Source organism: Stylophora pistillata, chromosome 7 (genome assembly GCF_964205215.1).
Source record: "Stylophora pistillata chromosome 7, jaStyPist1.2, whole genome shotgun sequence".
Taxonomy (NCBI): domain Eukaryota; kingdom Metazoa; phylum Cnidaria; class Anthozoa; order Scleractinia; family Pocilloporidae; genus Stylophora; species Stylophora pistillata.
This window is the reverse complement of record NC_142525.1, coordinates 6,501,767-6,521,067: the sequence shown is the minus strand read 5'-3', so window position 1 is coordinate 6,521,067 and position 19,301 is coordinate 6,501,767. Positions and strand designations below refer to the sequence as shown.

The 19,301-nt window shown below is 38.5% G+C and overlaps 1 protein-coding gene, 1 long non-coding RNA gene and 1 pseudogene across 7 annotated transcripts in view; 2 read left to right on the top strand and 1 right to left on the bottom strand.

Annotated features, from left to right (window-relative positions):
- Nucleotides 1–19,301, bottom strand: part of LOC148726371 (uncharacterized) — a 447,217-nt gene that overhangs the window by 274,529 nt on the left and 153,387 nt on the right. The window contains exon 1 of one of the 2 annotated variants that reach the window (XR_015989484.1): nt 3,135–3,157. The exons of the other annotated variant lie outside the window; for it this stretch is intronic. This is a non-coding gene — a long non-coding RNA (uncharacterized LOC148726371). Of the gene's footprint in view, nt 1–3,134; nt 3,158–19,301 lie in introns of those variants that run through there. 2 annotated transcript variants of the gene reach the window in all.
- On the top strand, nt 1,348–16,218 carry LOC111319065 (elongation factor G, mitochondrial-like). Of its 4 annotated transcripts, none has more exons than XM_088727399.1 (17): nt 1,365–1,467; nt 1,863–1,895; nt 2,540–2,717; nt 2,941–3,051; nt 4,913–4,987; nt 5,631–5,688; nt 5,949–6,037; nt 6,230–6,300; nt 7,215–7,253; nt 8,344–8,417; nt 9,231–9,307; nt 10,684–10,764; nt 11,308–11,381; nt 11,966–12,041; nt 12,547–12,684; nt 14,453–14,554; nt 16,079–16,218. In XM_088727399.1, exons 3-17 carry the CDS (start codon nt 2,622–2,624, stop codon nt 16,106–16,108), a joined length of 1,191 nt encoding a protein of 396 aa, XP_088583525.1. In that variant the 5' UTR covers nt 1,365–1,467; nt 1,863–1,895; nt 2,540–2,621; the 3' UTR covers nt 16,109–16,218. The 4 variants fall into 4 exon arrangements, with proteins under 4 accessions (XP_088583524.1, XP_088583525.1, XP_088583526.1 ...); XM_088727397.1 differs by having other exon boundaries at nt 1,374–1,467; nt 6,224–6,300; XM_088727398.1 differs by lacking the exon at nt 2,540–2,717 and having other exon boundaries at nt 1,348–1,467; nt 6,224–6,300.
- LOC148726383 (angiotensin-converting enzyme-like) lies at nt 16,164–18,703 on the top strand (annotated as a pseudogene). Its single transcript, XR_015989475.1, has 4 exons — nt 16,164–16,302; nt 16,616–16,833; nt 17,279–17,401; nt 18,306–18,703. The product of XR_015989475.1 is annotated as an angiotensin-converting enzyme-like (transcript).

Genomic DNA, 19,301 nt, shown 5'->3' with positions numbered 1-19,301 from the left:
TCGCCTATTCAAATATATTGAGACGGAAATTCTAACTCTCTTGGCAAACTAGACAGGTTTTTTAGCAATCTGATTCAAATTTCGTGGCTTAACTACGTGAATCAAATGTCTTACAATGTTACAAAGGATGCCTGTTATTCAATTTTTGAGACGTTGCGACGGCCCCTACGGATTGGGAAATAATTAGTGCCCCTAATGCAGTCAGAAGTTTATTTCGAATCAAAACATATCTAGTTTTAATTAGCTCTGTCCTAAGTTAAGTCTTTCAGGGGACAGCTAGAGTTTCAGTCAAAATGATTTTTGACGCGAAATTGACCGGGTGGAAATAAGAGAGACAGTCCCTTAAATGGTTAACCATCTTGCAAAAGCGAATGGATTATTTTACCTGAAACAGTCAGCTTCATGGCCAAACAATCGATGACAACAATAGGAAGTGAAATTAATCAGTCAGGGAGATCTTTAGTTTGCAAAATCCCAAAACCGGCAATATGTAGGAGAGCTTCGAATTGCTAACGAAGAGAAACAATGTCTTGTCACCTCTCTGCGCCTTCTAACAAAGGAATTATGAAAGGAGATATCGGGGGACTATAGATGAATTAATGCCGATTTAATGCCAATGACAACGGGGAGGAGGGATGTGGGGGAAAGAGGAACTTATGAATATTACAGAGCTGAGAAAAACACAGAGTCAGTCTCAGTAGCCTGATGGTTAGGACACTAGACCCCGGGTATAGAGGTCTGGGTTCTAAACCTAGCCGTGTCAATATGTTTGTGTTTTTGTGCAAGACATGACACTTTACTCTCACATTTGTTGTTTCTTGTGTATTATTTTTACATGTTAATTTGTTAGTTAACGTGTTTGTACGTTTCATTAGTTGTCACCTGGGCGGCGATGTGTACCTGCGGTTCATGTTTATATCGTTGCGTAATGTTACGTAAGTTATGTCGAGTTATTTCATGGGGTTTGTGTAGAAATGTAGTCCTGTGGATCAATGTTTATGTCTACTCTATAAGAAGCAGTGTCCTGTCTTTTTTTTAAATGCCTGTAAAGTTATCCACTGTAAGGTAAATATATGTCTTTATAGTAAGTTATTTGTAAGTTTTCGTTCGAGTACATTTTTCCATGGGGCACAGACAAATTTAATTCTGGAACAATCAAAATCTTCTCATCTCCCCAATTACTCCACCCCACCCCACCCCTCAGGGAATAAATAATGACCGATCCCTTAGCAACCAAGCCACTGCAGTAGAACATACTGTCTTTGGAGATTGCTTACTCATTTTTCCACGAAACTGGTCAGCAGCAGTAGGTATTGTCTGATCATGCGCTCACTGGTTGACGTGCGCCTGGTGAAAGCTGCTTAGAAGAATTCCCTGAAACATACGGACTGAAATGCTTTAGCTCGAGAAATGGGTTTAACGACACTGTTGATCCAGCGATCTGGACTTCACCTTCTTTTTCGTAATGTAAGATTTTTAACCTTGGTGTTCGAACCGTTATATTAGTTTTAATGAATTTTAACGAAACGAGAATTCTCAATCGCGAAGAAGTGAAAAGCTTAATTACATAATCGCACGTCTTTCTCGAACAATACGATTTGTTTTACATGAGAGGTTTTGGAAGTTTTGGGATCGAAGTAACGATAGAATCAGAAATCAAAGGAATAATATCATTTTGAATTGTCATTCTTGTATTTTGTTATCTATAAGGAAAGACTAATTCCAGATCGAGTTCGATACAATATATAAGGGAGTAAAAGCTGCATTTATTTGTACTGCAGTACTTGATTTGACCTTGTTGTACTTATCTTTCGTTCTTAATTTATCTTGAATCTTACAAACAGATTCTTATTTTTTTGTAGGTTAAGGTTCGTTTTTTCGCGTCTGGAGTAACGGTAAGTGCCCATAACTTTAATATTATTTGAGGTACACAACCTCCTCGGAGAATGTAAACAGTTTTTAACTAAATTAAATGTCCACCGATGTTAATTTTTGTCCACCTCTTCTACCTTGTCTTTTATTCCCACGTGAATAGTGATATTATCCCGATACTTTTGAGAATGTAGCTGGGGGGGAGGTCTCTGGGTGGCTGTGAACTCCCCCACCCCACCTCTGTAAGCCTCTTTTTGTCACACGGAGTAAAACACAGGGTCACAGTCAACATAACATTTTGTTGTGTGCCCTCTGTTTGAGGCAGTGTGACTCCCTCCTGCCTTTGAAGAAATCCTGGTGGTTTTTCTGAGTTTACCTCTGTATTTTCTGCTACTGTGTTACTCAGGGTTCATGTTGAGAGCTGGTAACTGGTTATTTTTACCAGCTGTTCAAGTAAATGTTACCAGCTATTTCACTGAGACCTGGGACTGAAATGTTTACTGAAGTTATCCGATGATTTTTTTTTTTTTAATTTTTTTTGGAAAAATATCTATTTCCTCCTTCCAACCAATGTTGTGAAGATATCTATCACATGTTACTGGTTTGAAAATACACCATAATTATGTTAAAGAAATCCTGCTTTTTTGACCAAATTCATCCCTCGCAGTCACCTCATGAAATGGCCTCCACCATGTTTTCCATTCCATTCTTCTCACGGTTAAGTGAAAAAGCCCAGCATTTTTGGAGAAATGTCGCAGTTGGCAACATGGCATCCACACATGGAAAACCTACCCCTAGACCCTAATGGAGGCCTGTGCGACCCACACACCCCAGCATGGGGGAAGGTAACAAAGTTACCTTCTATTTCTTATTTTTTACCTCCTATGAAAATCTTTAGCAAGAACCCTGGTTACCTAGGGAAAGCCTTGATTTTTGTGCAGTGTTCATTACTTTTATACATGCAGGCCCCTTGTGGAATTATTTATTTCTGGATGGGTGCTTTTTCAACATTGGTGGCCTTGGCTGCGTGCATTAAAAACAGCAATCTCTCCTTTATTTTGATTGAAGGATGTGTCAAAAATTAGAAATATTGGTATCTCTGCCCATATTGACTCTGGAAAAACCACACTGACAGAAAGACTGTTGTTTTACACTGGAAGAATCAGTCAAATGCATGAGGTGAGAATAAATTGAGAAAATTGGTTTGCTTGAACATAATTTAACAAATCAATAAGGAGTAACGTGCTCTGTCCTCTTATCACCAACAATATTTTGTCATCACATTGGTCAAAATTTTTTTTGACTCAGACGGTGCAGTCAGACACCTGTATTTTCTTAGTAGCAAAAGTGTTATGAGTTGTAGTTACATGTATGATATATGATCATTCTATCTGATTTTTGGGGTTAGATGAGTCTGGAGAAGGACCTTGAACAAAACCTCAACTTTCAAACTGGCAGTCTAAATACCACAGGGATCAACGAATGCTTTTCATTCCTCTAATTTATTCTTGTTTTTCTCATTGCTATGTTCCTACGAATAACGTAGCTCCATTTTCTGCCTTTAAAAGCACACACAACCCACAATTCCTCTATTCGCTCCGACGAAGGGCTAACGCTTGAAACGTCAGCTTTTGTAATCGTTACAGTGACCAATTTACCATTTCAACTTAGTTGATATATCCAAATTATTATAGAGGAGGACCTGTTGTTAGATGCAGTGACAAAAAAATTGGACAATGTTGCAGGGATGTAGATAATAGCCGGAAGCCGAGAAAATTACCCAGCCGTGAATGCGATTTTTTCGGTTGTAAAGTACTACTTCTTTCTCCAAAATGATTTTAAATGTTGTCAGAAGATTGTTATCTATTTATTTCGTTTTTTTACACCTTTATTGCTGTCTTACCTGAACTGAAAGGATTGTAAACACTTCATTCAGTGTGATAATCGCATCATTCGCATCACATCGTCTATTTTGCAGGCCCAATGGCCAGCGGCATTTGTAGTTCATGTATGGGAAATAATGAATGCCCTTGATTTTGCCCCCAAAATCAAGGAAATGCATCTCTGCGAGTACGCATTTTCAAAATTTCCCGGGGGACATGCCCCTGGACCCCCCAGGTACCGCATGCCAAAGGCCTATCATTCCTAGATTTCGGCCTATTAAAAACTTTAGCTGCATCCCTGTGTTGTAAAACTTCAAGTCTTGTTGAATTTGCGATTGATTCTTTTAATTGAATCGTCCTAATATATAAAATAATTTACCTGGTATCGTAAACCTACTAACTTTGTAAACACAACCTTGTCTTTGTCTTCTCTTTGGAAAAGGACTGATCATAGTCTAATGCACATGCAATCATTGTAGTCAACGTCATGTGTCCATCAATCAAGTAATAACTGTACGGACAAAACAAGTATCTGGTTTCAAAAGATTACAAAATTGCTCTGGTGTGGGGCATCTCCATGTTTCCAACAGACAACCTTTGTGGAAGTCATCACCAGAGTCAAACGATTATGGCTTCTGCTGATGTTTTCAAAACATGAGTCATTGTAGCCTGCAGTGCCGGCGTATTTTGGGCGCACGAGTGCACATTTTCGTATTAGGCCGCCATCTTAAAAGTATTTTTTCCTTCTCCTCCCTCTCCCCCGTTGCCCATTTTTCCACTTGACACCTACTCCCTCGGCAAATATTTCCTCGCCCCAATCCTCCACAGTTACCAAATCTAAGATGGCGGCCTAATACGAAAATGTGCACTCGTGCGCCCAAAATACGCTGGCACTGCAGGCTAGAGTCATTGCTACCAACAACAATCCTTTCCAGGGCTCAACTCTCACCAGCACGACCAGACTACATAATTATGACAAGCAAATGAGAAAATACAAGATACAGAATCTTACTGTAGTTGATGAACTGTAATGCAGTATATCTCAGGTTTCTAATGATTTATTGAAGAGAAACAGTTTCTTTGCTCAAGAAAGATAATGTTGATGTATTAAATGGATCGGATTTTGTTGTTGGTATTGATCCTCATTTTCTAACCAGGTGCGAGGTAAAGACAATGTAGGGGCCACTATGGATTCCATGGATTTGGAACGACAGCGAGGAATAACCATACAGGTAGATATTAAGAAGTAATTGTTATTTATTAATCTGCAGTTCAAATATATGTAAATAAATAATAATATTCATATAGTCACAGTCATTCATTCATTACTCAAGGGTTTATTAGAAACCAACAAAATGACCTGCTCCCAGTTGGCTTGTTGTTAGCTCATTTGGTAGAGCACTGCACCGGTATTGCAAAGGTTATGGATTCAAATCCTGTACAGACCTGAATTTTTTTAGGCATTACTTTCATTGGTGACTAAATAATGTTTATTACTGTGGCATCAAATAGTTGATCTTCACAGAACCACAGTCGAATATGGAGCCTGGCTATGGAGAGATCCTTTTTAATCGTTTTACAACTCCCAAGAACGTTGAATTCAAGGTCGTTTTTTTTGCTGTAGGACTTCTAGAAACAAAAATCATATGAATGTACAATTTGGAGATGATATACATGATTGTGGTAGCAACATTGCAGCATCTTAAATTTGTTGTGATTGGAATGTTTGCAAAGCGTAGTGAAGATAATATTTTTTAGATACAGCACAAGTTCTGTTGTTTTGTTACCATCTGTTTATAGAAGTGATATTATTTTTATATTTTCATGTACTTGTTGATATAACTGAATACATATATCTCTAAATATTTATCTTAGTCTGCAGCAACATATGTTAACTGGAAAGATACAAATATCAACATCATTGACACACCAGGTGAGTCTGTTGATGCTTTACACCCTAACATCAGTTTGCAAGTTCCCCATAATAGTACATGTCCTGTACTCTATCCATTTCCTAAGGTGCTTTCCAGAACTTGTTGCAGCTTTATCACAGAGAATCCTTCCTTGGTCAGAAAGGATAAACTTTTGAACTATCATCACATACAAATGTACCTGTAGTTATGATGCGGAAGTGTTAAGTTAGAGTATTGAATTTTGATAACTTTGCTGACAATTTATTTTTTCATTTATCAGGACATGTGGATTTTACAGTAGAAGTGGAGAGAGCCTTGAGAGTTCTTGATGGTGCCATTCTGGTGTTATGTGCTGTTGGAGGGGTGCAGGTTAGTTTTGTTATATCCTTAGACTAAGTAAAGAGTAAGGCATCTTGCTGTCTTTCTACAGCCTGCTCTGTATCTCCCACTCTGTATCTAACCAAGTATCATTATTGAAAAGATAGTAGATGCTGTCAGAGACTAGAGAATTGGTGGCTCTTACATTGCTTATGATTTTGTTTGTTTTGCTACCAGAGTCAGACACTAACAGTTAATCGTCAGATGAAGCGTTATAATGTACCCTGTATTGCCTTCATCAATAAACTCGACAGGTGAGGAATCTATTTTTTATTGGACATTTTGGTTTTCTGTAAATCCTCGAAGTAGAGCCTCCGCTAAGTGCCCCTTACAGAAGTGTCCTTGAAATTCCTATTTGCAAAAAATTTCTACAAACATCCCTCCCCACAAATTAAGTTTTCTCCGTCTTAAACAAGTAAAATTAGTTTTTTAGGTAGGGCAACAATTTTGTACGATTAACTTTAGTATGTGTGGCTGTTAAATTGTAAAGAATTTTTTGAGCACAGTCAGTATTCTAAGTGATGTAGCCAATGTTAGTAAAGTATTTTGATTTTGAATGGAAAAAAGTGCCTTTCCTTCTTCAATATCTTTTACAGATGAGTGATCAGGTTTGCGAAATTTTTTTACCGCGTAATTGTAAAGTAGCCTGAACATTCATGACACTTATTTTCAGTTTGAAATAATTGTACACTGTACTATTATCAAAAATAGTTTTGTATGATCAATTATTGATACAAAGTTGTATTGTTAACACCCAAATTTCTTTCATGAGAAGATCATATTATGCCATAATTTAAAAAACAAGGGTTATTCCTCTTTGAAAGAAACACCTCCATCTTGTCCTAAATTTGAAATGAATGCACTGGTTGCTGATCTGGGGATCTGTTATATTTAAAAGCTTAACATGTCAGAATTGCTGCACTTTGCCTTCTTGACATCTTGCATTTGAAGCTAATTTGGACTATCCCAACACTGTCCGTAGGCAGTAGACAATAAGAACTAAATTTAATTTAGCTACCATATAAACATCTGGCATGCAAAAAGTTTGTTGTCACTTAAAAGTCCTCTCAGAATTTTCCATGATAAAAGGCATTTAATTTGTATTTTTTGAATGATATGAGAGTGCAAATTAAAGTAATGCATATTTTTTTTCTATCATTTTTTTCAGAATGGGAGCAAATCCAAACAGAGTTTTAAGTCAAATCAGGTAAACATGGTCAAACTGTTTGTTGTTTGATTCTTGGTTGTTTTTGTTTGAATATTGGCATGTTACAAGCATAGCATCTTGGTTTTTTGAAAATACTGATAATGTTCTACTTTATATTTACATATTAATGATAACACAACTTGGTGGGAACATTACAGTACATAATGTTCTTCACAAACTTCTTATCTGATTGTGTACCTCAAAATATAAAATACTTAAGATGAAAATGGTAGGTCTAGGGAAGGGATGATGGAGGAAAAGTATGTGGAAACATTTTTTTCCATTTAAAGTTAGAACTTAGTGGCAAAGAAGGAATGAGGTAAAAAATTTTATGGATTTTACAAAGAGAAACTGGACAAAATGAGTGCAAAAAAAAATGACTTGAAGAGTGTAGCATTCAACATGTAAACTGTTGGGCTGCAATGGAATTTCTACAGCTGTGTCAAAACCCTGGGTGACATTGACATTTGTAAGAGACCAGACCAAAGCCAAAAATGGAAATGATCACCCACCATTTTTGAGGAAAGTCTTTTTTCAGAATCATGTTACATTTTCATCTGTTTTAACTATCAAATTTATTTGATAATTTTTTTATATTTCATTACAACTTGAAAATGACCGTGGGAGCAGTTTGAAAAACCATTTTGTGAATTGCTAATTTTTTATCACAAAGTCTTTAATCAGAGAAACTTCCTATTAAAAGGTGAAAAAATTATTTCACTCATGACAGAGCAAAGCTGCAACACACTGCAGCCTTCACTCAGTTGCCGATTGGTTTGGAATCAGAGGTAAATGGAGTCATTGATCTTGTGCGATGGAAGGCTTATTACTTTGAAGGAAATCATGGCTAAGATTATTCATTCTCATAAGTTTTATTTTATGTTTTTTTTTTTTATTTTTTTTAAACATTACTCTGTTTAGCAAATCACAAGGCTAGAAATTCAATGACCCTGCTCCTGTTATTATTGGGATACAATACAATGAGGCTAAAATCTACCCTTACTAGAAAAAAAGCTTTATCCAAAAAATGGTAATTATCTTTGACAGTGTCTTACAACTATTGCTGATTATAATTATTATTAACTAACAGGTCCAAAGTGGTAGAGGGTGTGATCCCTGAAGACATGGTTAATGAGTGTACGACAAGAAGACAAGAGCTTATAGGTGAAACTTGAGGATTTTTTTTTTAATAAGAGCACTTTTTATGACCTATTAGAACAAAGGAAAATATTGCTGAGAGCCAATGAGAACCCAAAGTGAAATTGAATAAATTGCATCTGGAGTTGGAAATTGCCAGTGATCGAGTCCCGGTTATTTCAAGTTTTGAATTTGATGGATTGAGAGCTTGAGCGAACAGGGTAAATTTTCTGGGCTGGTCAGATGAAGTGGAGCCAACACAATTCCAGAATACTTAGTACATGGTTAATCCTTTAATTCCCATAAATGACCGAGACAGAATTTCTCCCCACGAACTTCAAAAAAATATCATGCAGACAAGTGGCAAGAATAAAGGAAATATCAATAGGAAGATTATTAGTTGATCAAATACTAAATTCTCCAATGGTAACAATTGTCTTTCGTAGGAATTCTGTGGCAGACAGCAAGGAGAATTTTGGAAGTGAAAGTGTCAAAGCACTGAACTGGAAAAAAAAAAAAAAAAACTTCAATGATTTTAGTGGGTTTTCATAGTCCTTTATGTTCAGGCCCTCAGCTACAAGCGAGAGCCGAAGGTGGTTCTATATGAATTTGTAACAAATTTTTTTGATGGCTCAATACATTTTGTTTCTTCTAAAATTTAATCAAAACATGCCAAATAATTTTCCAACAAGTTCTCTTTGTTACTTATGTAGTGTTAGGTTACCATAGCAACGTTACAGCCCCCATTTTTTACCTAAAGTGTAGTAATAAAAGAGTTTGTAGCATTCTGCATGATGCTGTTTTTACAGTCTTTTAAATGCCGGGGTTTGTATTCATCAGAAACCGTGGCGGATGTGGATGACACACTTGGGGAGATGTTGCTGGAGGAGATACCACCGACAGAAGAACAATTAATTGTAGGTATTAAAAAATATGTCTGGTGTATGGATGGATGGATAAAGCTGTTTATTTTGACAGATTTCCTCTCTCTTATAATTAGCTGAGTTATACACGCATTTTGACTTGTTTTAGGATATTTTTTGCGAAAATGTTGAAATGCAAAGTTGAAATTGTATAAATTCTTCGAAAACCAGTAGTGCTGTTACACATGCAACATTTTTCTGGAAGAAAAGCCACTAATTATCGCTAGTACCTATCGTAGTTCAGGAGCTGTGCCATCGAAGCCCCCCCCCCCCCCCTCCCCCATCATTTTAATACGTTTACCTAACAGGATAGGATAGGACAACTTTATTTATACACGGTTTTTCCATCAGTTGATTTAGTTAATTCTATACTAGAAACCTATCTATCTAACTACAATAATAATTTGATAATAACAATTCAAATTAAAGAAATAAATAAAAAAAATTCTGCTTTTCATGGAGGCCGTGTCTAAAATTTACTTAGAATTAAGATCTTACTTTAAACTGTGGCGACTTAATTTAGATTTGAAATCAGTCAACGAAGACGCTTGTCTTAGGTCTACAGGTAAGTTGTTCCACAATTTAGCTCTGCTGTATAAAAAACTTCTCTTGAGATAGTTCGAGGTTGTAGAAGAACTAATTTGTTTTCGGTATTCCTTAAATGATAAGCACTTACACTGTCACGATATAAAAATCTTTAACTGGAGTTAAGCACTGGCCTAATGGGCCATTAGGCTCGTAAACAGACTTTACCTTACTATCATAGCTCGCTGACATTAGGATGCAAGCTGCCCGATTTTGCAGCCTTTGCAGTTTTTCAGAAAGGCCTTTGTTACAGTTTCCCCCCACTACGTTACAATAATCAAAATGTGGTTGAATAAGGCTATTATAAACTCTAATTAAAACATTAAATGATGTGAGATGCCGAACAGTACCGTGATAACCGTTTTTGTTCCTGGGCACTAGTACTGTGTGAGCGAATAACTTGCGAATGGAAACCGGGCTAACACATGACCTCTTGGTTCTAGTTAATCATTAGAATTTTTAGAACTCTACACCTCTAAAATTTCAGGTTCTGTTTTCACTTCATTGCTTGCTTTTAAATGATTGCCTTCCAACTTTTGAAAACTTACAATGGTTAAGGAAAGAACGGTGCCAAATGGAGCAGAGGCAGTGTTTGGAAATTTGAAAACTGAAATATTTAACAGTGCTTTGAAAGTAGTTCGTCTGTTTTCAGGGCAACCTGTACTTGCTTAAGGTACCTGTAACTTCAGCTGAATCTAGCTTGATGATACTGTAGGGTAGCTTTAGACTCACACAACTAACACCCTATCAGAGATTCACTTCCGAATGAATTTTTACTGTCCTAGGCTGCCATTCGCCGAGCGACCATAAAGAGAAGCTTTACTCCAGTTTTCGTTGGATCTGCTCTGAAAAACAAAGGGGTCCAGGTGAGTCTGTGCTAGATAAATGGTTAAAAAAGGATGAGACATTCTTTTATTTTTTCACAAGAAGGGCCCCTCCTTGTAAATCCGGGATTAGCCAGGAAAAAAAAGTGTTACTCGGTGAGACCCAACAGTGTTGATACTCATGAAAAGTGAAGTAAACAAATAACATCTACCAAAGGTGAAAGGAATACACAGAAAAATAACACTTTAATGGTTTCGTTCGTGTTGTTTGCGTTTTTCGCGCATGCGATCGATACTAGGCACAGCTAAGGCCGTAGGATGTATTTCGCAAACTAGGAGCCAAATGCTAGAAAAGGAAACAACATTGAAATAATAAATCCCTTATTCGATGGTTTAACATATAATGATACCAGCAGACATTTTGCCCATCGCTTTTATCTTTCCTCGCCCCTTTGTGGCTAGGAAAAATACTGCGGAACTCCTAAAATATCCGAGCGTATTATATGTTAAACCATGTAATAAGGTGTATATATTGCACGCGCTTACAGGTCTTCTTGTAGTAAAAATGCTTTTTCTATCCGTCAGCCTCTCCTTTATGGTGTTGTGGATTACCTGCCTGAACCTTTTGAGGTGACAAATTTTGCCTTGGATGCTGAAAAGTAAGAAGTTAAAATTATGTACTGCAATATAAGTATCATTTTTAGGTATACGTTGATGTATAGATGACGTAAAACTTGTCAAGAAAATTTGGGACAGCTGCGTTTAGAAGAAATGATTATTTTTCAAGACCCAGGTGCCTATGAAAGGAATGCTTGTTGTTTCTCAACAAGTCTGTTTCACGTCTCTGCGAATTCAAAGGAATTTGGAGTAAGGGTTTATGTCAGGATCAGGAAACCAGAAAATAATGTAGATGAAAATATTAGCGATACGTCATAGATAGGCTTTAGCGGTGGGTGTTCGCGTGATGACCCCCCCTTAAAATTATTGAAGGGGGCCTATTTGCCCCACATTGGGGCATTACAGACCACTTTCATAAATGACTGCCGGATTAATATTCTTTTGTTTAAATTTGAATTAGCCCTTCTGGCCTCGCTTGAGATATTGTATTCTTTTGAATTTTGTACTGGAGAACGAGGCCAGAAGGGCTAATTTAAATTTAAACAAAAGAATATTAATCCGGCAGCCAATTATGAAAGTGGTCCATTTCTAGAATAAACTCTAAAACGTAGATTTTTTATTTTAGTGTCGGGGAGCAAGTGGAGATGAGCAATGATAGGAATTCTTCTCACCCTTTTGTGGGTCTGGCTTTCAAGCTTGAGGTAAGATGATAATGAAAGAGTTTTGTGTATAAACAACTTCTTTGGAATAAATAATTTACAGCCTGCAGTGCAAGCGTGTTATGAGAGTGAGTGATTCGATTTAGAGGAAGAGTGGACGGTGGAGGGAGGGGGCGAGGAAATTTCTTTTGCTCCACCCCCTCTCTTCTCCTAATTATGACCGTCGCTCACCCCCTTGGTGGAAATTTCTCTCTCTCCCCACCCTCCCCCTGCTGAAAAAAAACAAAGATGGCAGCTATAATCAGTTCATCGAGAAAAGACTGAGCACTCACTCGCCTAGATATTTCTGGTGCTCTTGCACCTGATTGGTTGACAGGGTGACGCAAGTTTAGTGGACCAATCACAGAGTGATAAAAAGCAAAACCATTGTAATTCTAAGATGCGGAGAGATTTTGAGATTTACTGCAGTGAAAGTCAAGTATACTGAATTTTCTAGCCCATTTCACTGAAGTTTAGTTGTGTTTTCTTCTGTTTGATTATCTTGCAGGCCGGAAGGTATGGTCAGCTGACTTATCTCAGAGTGTACCAAGGGATGTTAAAACAAGGGGCGTATATCGTAAATACTCGGACAGGGAAGCGTCTGAAGGTGCCAAGGATCGTCCGAATGCATTCAGACACAATGGAGGTAACCAAAAAGAAAAGACGGTACAAATTTTTTTTTTGTCGTTTTTGAATCCTGACGATGCAGTCCAGGAAAAGAGGGTGATAAACACGCCGAATTAATGTCAGTATAATAGTAATACGTATATGAGAACGATCCTTCGCAGTAAAGCACTATTTGAGCAATGGTGAAAATCAGACCTGAAAAAAATTTCAGGCCTGTACGGGACTCGAACCACTGACCTCTGCGATACTAGTGCAGCGCTCTACCAATTGAGCTAACAAGCCAACTGGGAGCAGGCCATCAAATTAATTCGATATAAACCCGTAGATGATAAATCAAACAACAACAAACATATGAAACATATGTGTGAACTGCGGTTATGAGACGTATATGAGAACGATCCTTCGCAGTAAAGCACTATTTGAGCAATAGTGAAAAACAGACCTGAAAAAAAAAAAAAAATTTCAGGCCTGTACGGGACTCGAACCACCAAATAGTGCTTTACTGCGAAGGATCGTTCTCATATACGTCTCATAACCGCAGTTCACACATATGTTTCATATGTTTGTTGTTGTTTGATTTATCATCTACGGGTTTATATCGAATTAATTTGATGGCCTGCTCCCAGTTGGCTTGTTAGCTCAATTGGTAGAGCGCTGCACTAGTATCGCAGAGGTCAGTGGTTCGAGTCCCGTACAGGCCTGAAATTTTTTTCAGATCTGATTTTCACTATTGCTCAAATACTGCTTTACTGCGAAGGATCGTTCTCATATACGTCTCATAACCGCAGTTCACACATATGTTTCATATGTTTGTTGTTGTATAATAGTAATAATAGTAATTTAATATTTATATTGCGCAAAGTAACATGTGGATATGATCGAATGCGCATCACGATACTTTTTGGGGGACTTTGGCCGGACTGAATCAGCAGTTTACTAACAATCAAAGGAAACTTATTTGAAGATGCCCCAATTCCCAGTAAACAGGCCAGACCACGTCACAGTAATCTCGTGAGTGGGTTCTTTAACGTTCCCTGCCTAACCAAATTAACTATTTAATAGATGCAGGAGATGGGACCTAGGGTTTGTTTGTCCTTATCCGAGAAGACTAGAATGTCTATCCATTTCTTGATATTATAGAAAGGTAGCGCATTCTCCTCAGTTATTTTAATACCTTGAGTGTTGGTCCGGCTGGGGATCGAACCATCGACCTCGACCTCCCGCATAACAGTCCAGCGCTCTAACCAATTGAGCTAACCGGGAGGCTAGCAGTATCTGGGCAATGGTGCACTCACACCTCCCCCCTAACCTAACAATCTCAGGGGAGAAAGACCATTTCCGAGCTTTAAAGACCCTCACTTTCAAATTGAGGTTAATTGAAAAACGTTTCTTGAGAAAAAAGGCGTCATGATAGCTTGAAAGTAACAACCTAATTTTCGTATCTAAATCTCAGCACTTACTCTCGTATTTTAACCAGAGGATTTCTGCATCTGGAAAATGGCCTGGTTAATGGTACAGTAGCCTCCCTCGTTATCGCTATTACCGGGAAGATTTGACACGAGTCTAGGAGAGGTTCGCCTGGGGTCTGGCACTAATGATAATTAACGCTGGACACCTTTCAGACTTCTCGTGTACTCGCTTCCTCAACGCCTCACATTTTCCCGGTAGATTAAAACATTGGAGGTAAAATGCCTTAAGTGCTGATAATGTTGGGGCCTGTTCGTAGGCACATAGAACACATATTCTAGTAGCCCACTTTTTTCACCATTATTGTTATTCCTTCGGAGGATGTGCAAGAGGCCGGTGCTGGTGATATATGTGCCTTATTTGGAGTGGACTGTGCATCGGGAGACACATTTACTGTAGAAGGAGCTAAATTACCCTCTATGGTAAGGGAGCAGTCATTACTTATTGCCCTGTGAGGGGTGGGGAAGGAATTGGAGGAAATTTGGTTTTTTGGGGGGTGACATGGTTTTCAGTGGGTACAGGAGGGTGTGGCTAACAGAGTCATGATTATTAAAACTTGACTGCTAATGATGAGGTTGGGGGATCATAACAACATGAAAAAGCCTTATAGGGGGGTTCAGGTAAATTTGATTTGGACATAACCTTAATCCTCCGATCCCCTGCGGTCTTTCCTTACACTTAGGTAGCACGGAAAGCCGTAAAACTCTTGAACAAAAGCTCATCTTTCAAACCGGCAGTCCAAATCCCACAGGGATCAACGAACGCTTTTTATTCCACTAATTTATTCGTGTTTTTCTCGTTGCCATGTGCCCACCAATAACGTAGCTCCATTTTCTGCCTTTAAAAGCACACACAACCCACAATTCCTCTATCCGTTCCGACGAAGGGCTAACGCTCGAAACGTCAGCTTTTGTAATCGTTGCGGTGGCCAATTTACCATTTCAACTTTGTTGATATATCCAAATTATTTTATTAGAACTGCGTACTTTCGCTTGAGAATTAATTTCGTCACAGCTACCCTATGCAGACTACGAAAAAGGTTTAAATTTGTTGCTTTTTTTAAAGACGATGTAAAAGTTTCGACGAAAGCGATTACCGAAGTTACGTAACTTGTTTATTTTGTTTTTTGTACCCTCGTCACGCAATAAGAGGAAAAGCATTATACGCGTCTAGCTTATACTTGGAGAACTAACACGAATCGAACTCAATCCTTTAAGTTAAATGAACTCTTATGCTCACGGAAATCTCCCATGTAGCTTCATGCGACGGGCGCTTCTAAACGTGACATCTCATGAAAGACAACTTTTCAATTAAGGCGAGCAAACATTTTTCGCCTGAAAACATTTGCAGTCAGTAGAAACTCAGGAAAACGGGGAAGGGGGTACTGTCACAGTTTTTATGGACCACCTTCCCAATGAAATTTTTTTTTCAAACGTTATTTTCGTAGATTTCGCGAAATAAATTGGACTCGGACCACCAAAAGTTGTGAACACAACTTGATTCCGACGCTATTGTTTAATATTGGTACCCGCAATTATAAAGTAGATTTGAAATTATGATCCTGACTGCATTTTAAGTTTACAAAGATTCGCATAATGAAGATGACTTCAAATGCGCCGGAAATTTCACTTCGGAAGCCGCGTAAAGCCGCCATCTTCGATTTGGCTCAGCAACCTGGCCGGGTAGCAGTGACTTACCAACTTTTTAACTCTGTTTCCTCTTGACACTTGAAACGGCCAGGTTACCATGTTATTCTCAAAATGGTGACCTACACAATCGATATTAAGAATATTTCAAAACAATCTTCGAACGGTCAGATTAATATTTAAATTTCATGCAAAACGCAGTGGGTAGTGTCTTGTAGTACATACTTCTATGGTGGCGGAGGTAAAGTTGCGAATTTTCTGGAGCATGCTTCAATTTCAAAACTTTTCTTTTATTTGCAGAGTCAAGCAGTGTACTGGTGTAACGCATAATTACTTGGTAACCACGCACCATGAGCTGGGGCATATCCAGTATTACTTACAGTACTGGAACCAATCTATCGTCTATCGCACCGGGGCCAACCCAGGTTTCCATGAAGCCGTTGGCGACACTATGTCCTTGTCCGTTGATACGCCACAGCATTTGAAAAACATCGGTTTGTTAGAGGAGGTCAGCAATGATACAGGTGAGATGGCAGTTCTTGTTTGGAAGAAATAATCGACTCTTAACTCCTCGTTTTAACGAACCACACACGAATCAAAATCGAATTACAGTGAATTTCCGTTCTATCATTACAGCAATTCTAACATCGTTTACCCGAGCTCCCACTCTTACGATCTTTTCTCTTTTCTTACCAACTCTTGTTTGGTTTTAATTGGCCTGCTCGAAAGATAGTTTGACAGCTCTGTATAGTATGAATTTAAGCGTAAGTCTAGTCGTCTCACAAAGTATTTCGTTGACTTCATTTGCTATAATCTGACATAAACGCCTTGATGAAGGTGGCTCTGCGCAAAGTCGCTTTTCTGCCGTTTGGATTCTTGATCGACCAATGGAGATGGAAGGTTTTCAGTGGAAAGATCACTGAGGAGAATTACGATGCCGCGTGGTGGGAACTGAGGACTAAGTACCAGGGAATAAAACCTGCTGTGGAAAGGCCAGAAAAAGCCTTTGATCCTGGATGCAAGTATCACATTCCTGCTAATACACCATACATCAGGTGGGTAATGCTGTAAGTGGGAATGGAGTTTTTTCTTATCCCTTTCACAGTCGACGTTCGGGGGATGGGAGGGGGCCATCAGGAGGGGGGTGGGGTGCCAGGATTATCCTACAACACGGAATGCGTTTTTGTTTCAAACGAAAGTCTCACAAAAATGAAATTGCAATGAAATAAATAAATAGCCCCAGTTTAATTTGATTATTTTTGAGTGTCAGTTAGTCACTATATTCCTGAATCATCTTTTTCTTGCGGAACAGGGTACTCATAAAGATGTGGGATGCGGCAGCAGTAGTCACATGCCTTTCTGAACTGCTTATTTCCTAATTGAAAGTCGGGCGAGAAGAGAGCTAGCCTAGAAACTTGGTATTTGGTAGAACATTTCTCCAATGAATATGTCGCCAATCAATTTTTACTTCTTTCTCTCATTATTATTATTATTCCCCAGGTACTTTATGAGCTACGTGCTACAATTCCAGTTCCACAAGGCCGCTTGTAAGGCAGCCGGACATAAGGGGCCTCTGCATACCTGCTCCATCTACAAGTCTAAAGCAGCAGGAAAGAAGATCGGGTAAATTGAGACAACAAAAGATGTGTTTCTTTTATTAATGTGCTTTTTCCTTCAGTTATTGGTGTACTGTACTGAGAAGTTTCAAGTCATTTATTTTTTATGAATGCGTTTCTTATTTTTCTAATTTTTTTTCCTGGATGTGCGAGAGCTATGAACGCGGACTGAATCTTAATCAAATAGAAATTTTGTGTTTGGCGCGCATTATAAGAAAACATACAATATGCCAAATTTTATTTTTTTAAAATTAATTTTCTTTTATCCAACTTTTTTTTTAATCAGAGATCCGGTAAATGTGAACTGCCGGGTATAACACGACACCAAAAAACCAAGTAGATATATTTTGAAAGCTGTCGAAGAAATTCTTTAACTCCCATGAGTAACAAAACAGAATTTCTCCTTTCAGTAGCAAGTAGAGAAGTTGTGAGGATAAGGAAAAGTGTCAATAGGGGATTATTGGGTGATCACACGTAAAATTCTCCGAACTTAAATCATAAGAATCGTATGGCAGACAGTAAGGAGAATTACTAATGAGATCTGGGGGTGGAGGAGTTAACACCGAAAAAGAAGGAGGGAGAAGTTAAACCCCAAAGCGAGTCACGTCATGGCGGTTCACGTGCCACGTGCACTTAATAGCACGTCACGAACGGACAGGATTAAATCTTTTTCCGAGAATTCATAAAAACATCGTTCATTGGTAACAAATGAATTGCTGCAATTTATATATGAAGTTCATATATTTTTTTTTTGAACTGCGGTATTAGATACGTATGATGCACGATCCTCGCAGTAGAGAGCGCTAGTTATGCAATGAATTGCTTTTCACAAATCTGAATTTCAGAGCTCTCGCGTGAACGAAGATATCAACGTTTAGTATTAAATGGCGTCTCTTTCCTTCAACCTTTAGGGATATGCTAAAGATGGGCAAAAGCAAACCTTGGCCGGAAGCTCTCAAAAAGCTGACCGGAAGTGAAACGCTAGATGTTGGCGCTCTGTCGGAATACTTTGAGCCTCTTTACAAATGGATGATGAAGCAGAGGAAAGAGCTGGGGTACGCAGGACCCGGATGGGACATAAATGTCCCTCCCAGTTCCCAATCGGTTCAACTCTGCTATGGGTTCTTTGTTTGTCTTAGTTGTGTTCTTCTGTCAGAGATCTTCAAAAAAGTCTTAACCTGATCTTTTCTTTTTTAACATGTAAGTGGCTCTCGTGATAGATCAGCGCTAATATTGTGATTTTTTTTTTTTTTTCCGTCTCTCAGTGTCCGTTTCACCTTTGTTTTAAAAAATAAAGATGCGGCATTTTTGTTGTTTATCTTTTTCGTCTCACTGGGGCAATTTTCATCTTCTACATAATTTTCCGTTGTAATAGCCACGAACTATTTTTTACGAGTATTTGACTATTTTCTGTATCTTTTGTCACTCGCGAACGTGTGGTGAGAATCTGCACTTCTGTGACAGAGGGCCAAAGTACTGAAGGGTGCTTTTCTTTTTTCTGAAAACTCCCAAACTATTGGCTACTTCATTGTTTCGCGAACGTTCCATATTTTTACGACAAGAGAAAACTCGAAACCTAGAGATCCCTGATTGTCTTAGCTGGTTGGCAATAAATCTGGAACGTTTTAATTTTCTCGACGCATCCCGTAATTCTGCGATGATCGGCGATCATTTGCGATATGTGAAAACTGTTTTCACCTCCGGGAACGTCCGAGACAGCTTTAGCTCAGTACCAGTCCACTAACTTCTTAGCTACAGCAACACGATTCGTAAATACGAATGGCGCGTGAAAGATTTTGGGAGAGATGTCAATCAATCTCTCCATGCATCGGTAACATCCTCGTACGGTCAGGAAAAGTAAAATCGCCGATCCACTAGGATTTTCCTGATGTATTGAGTTTGCGAAG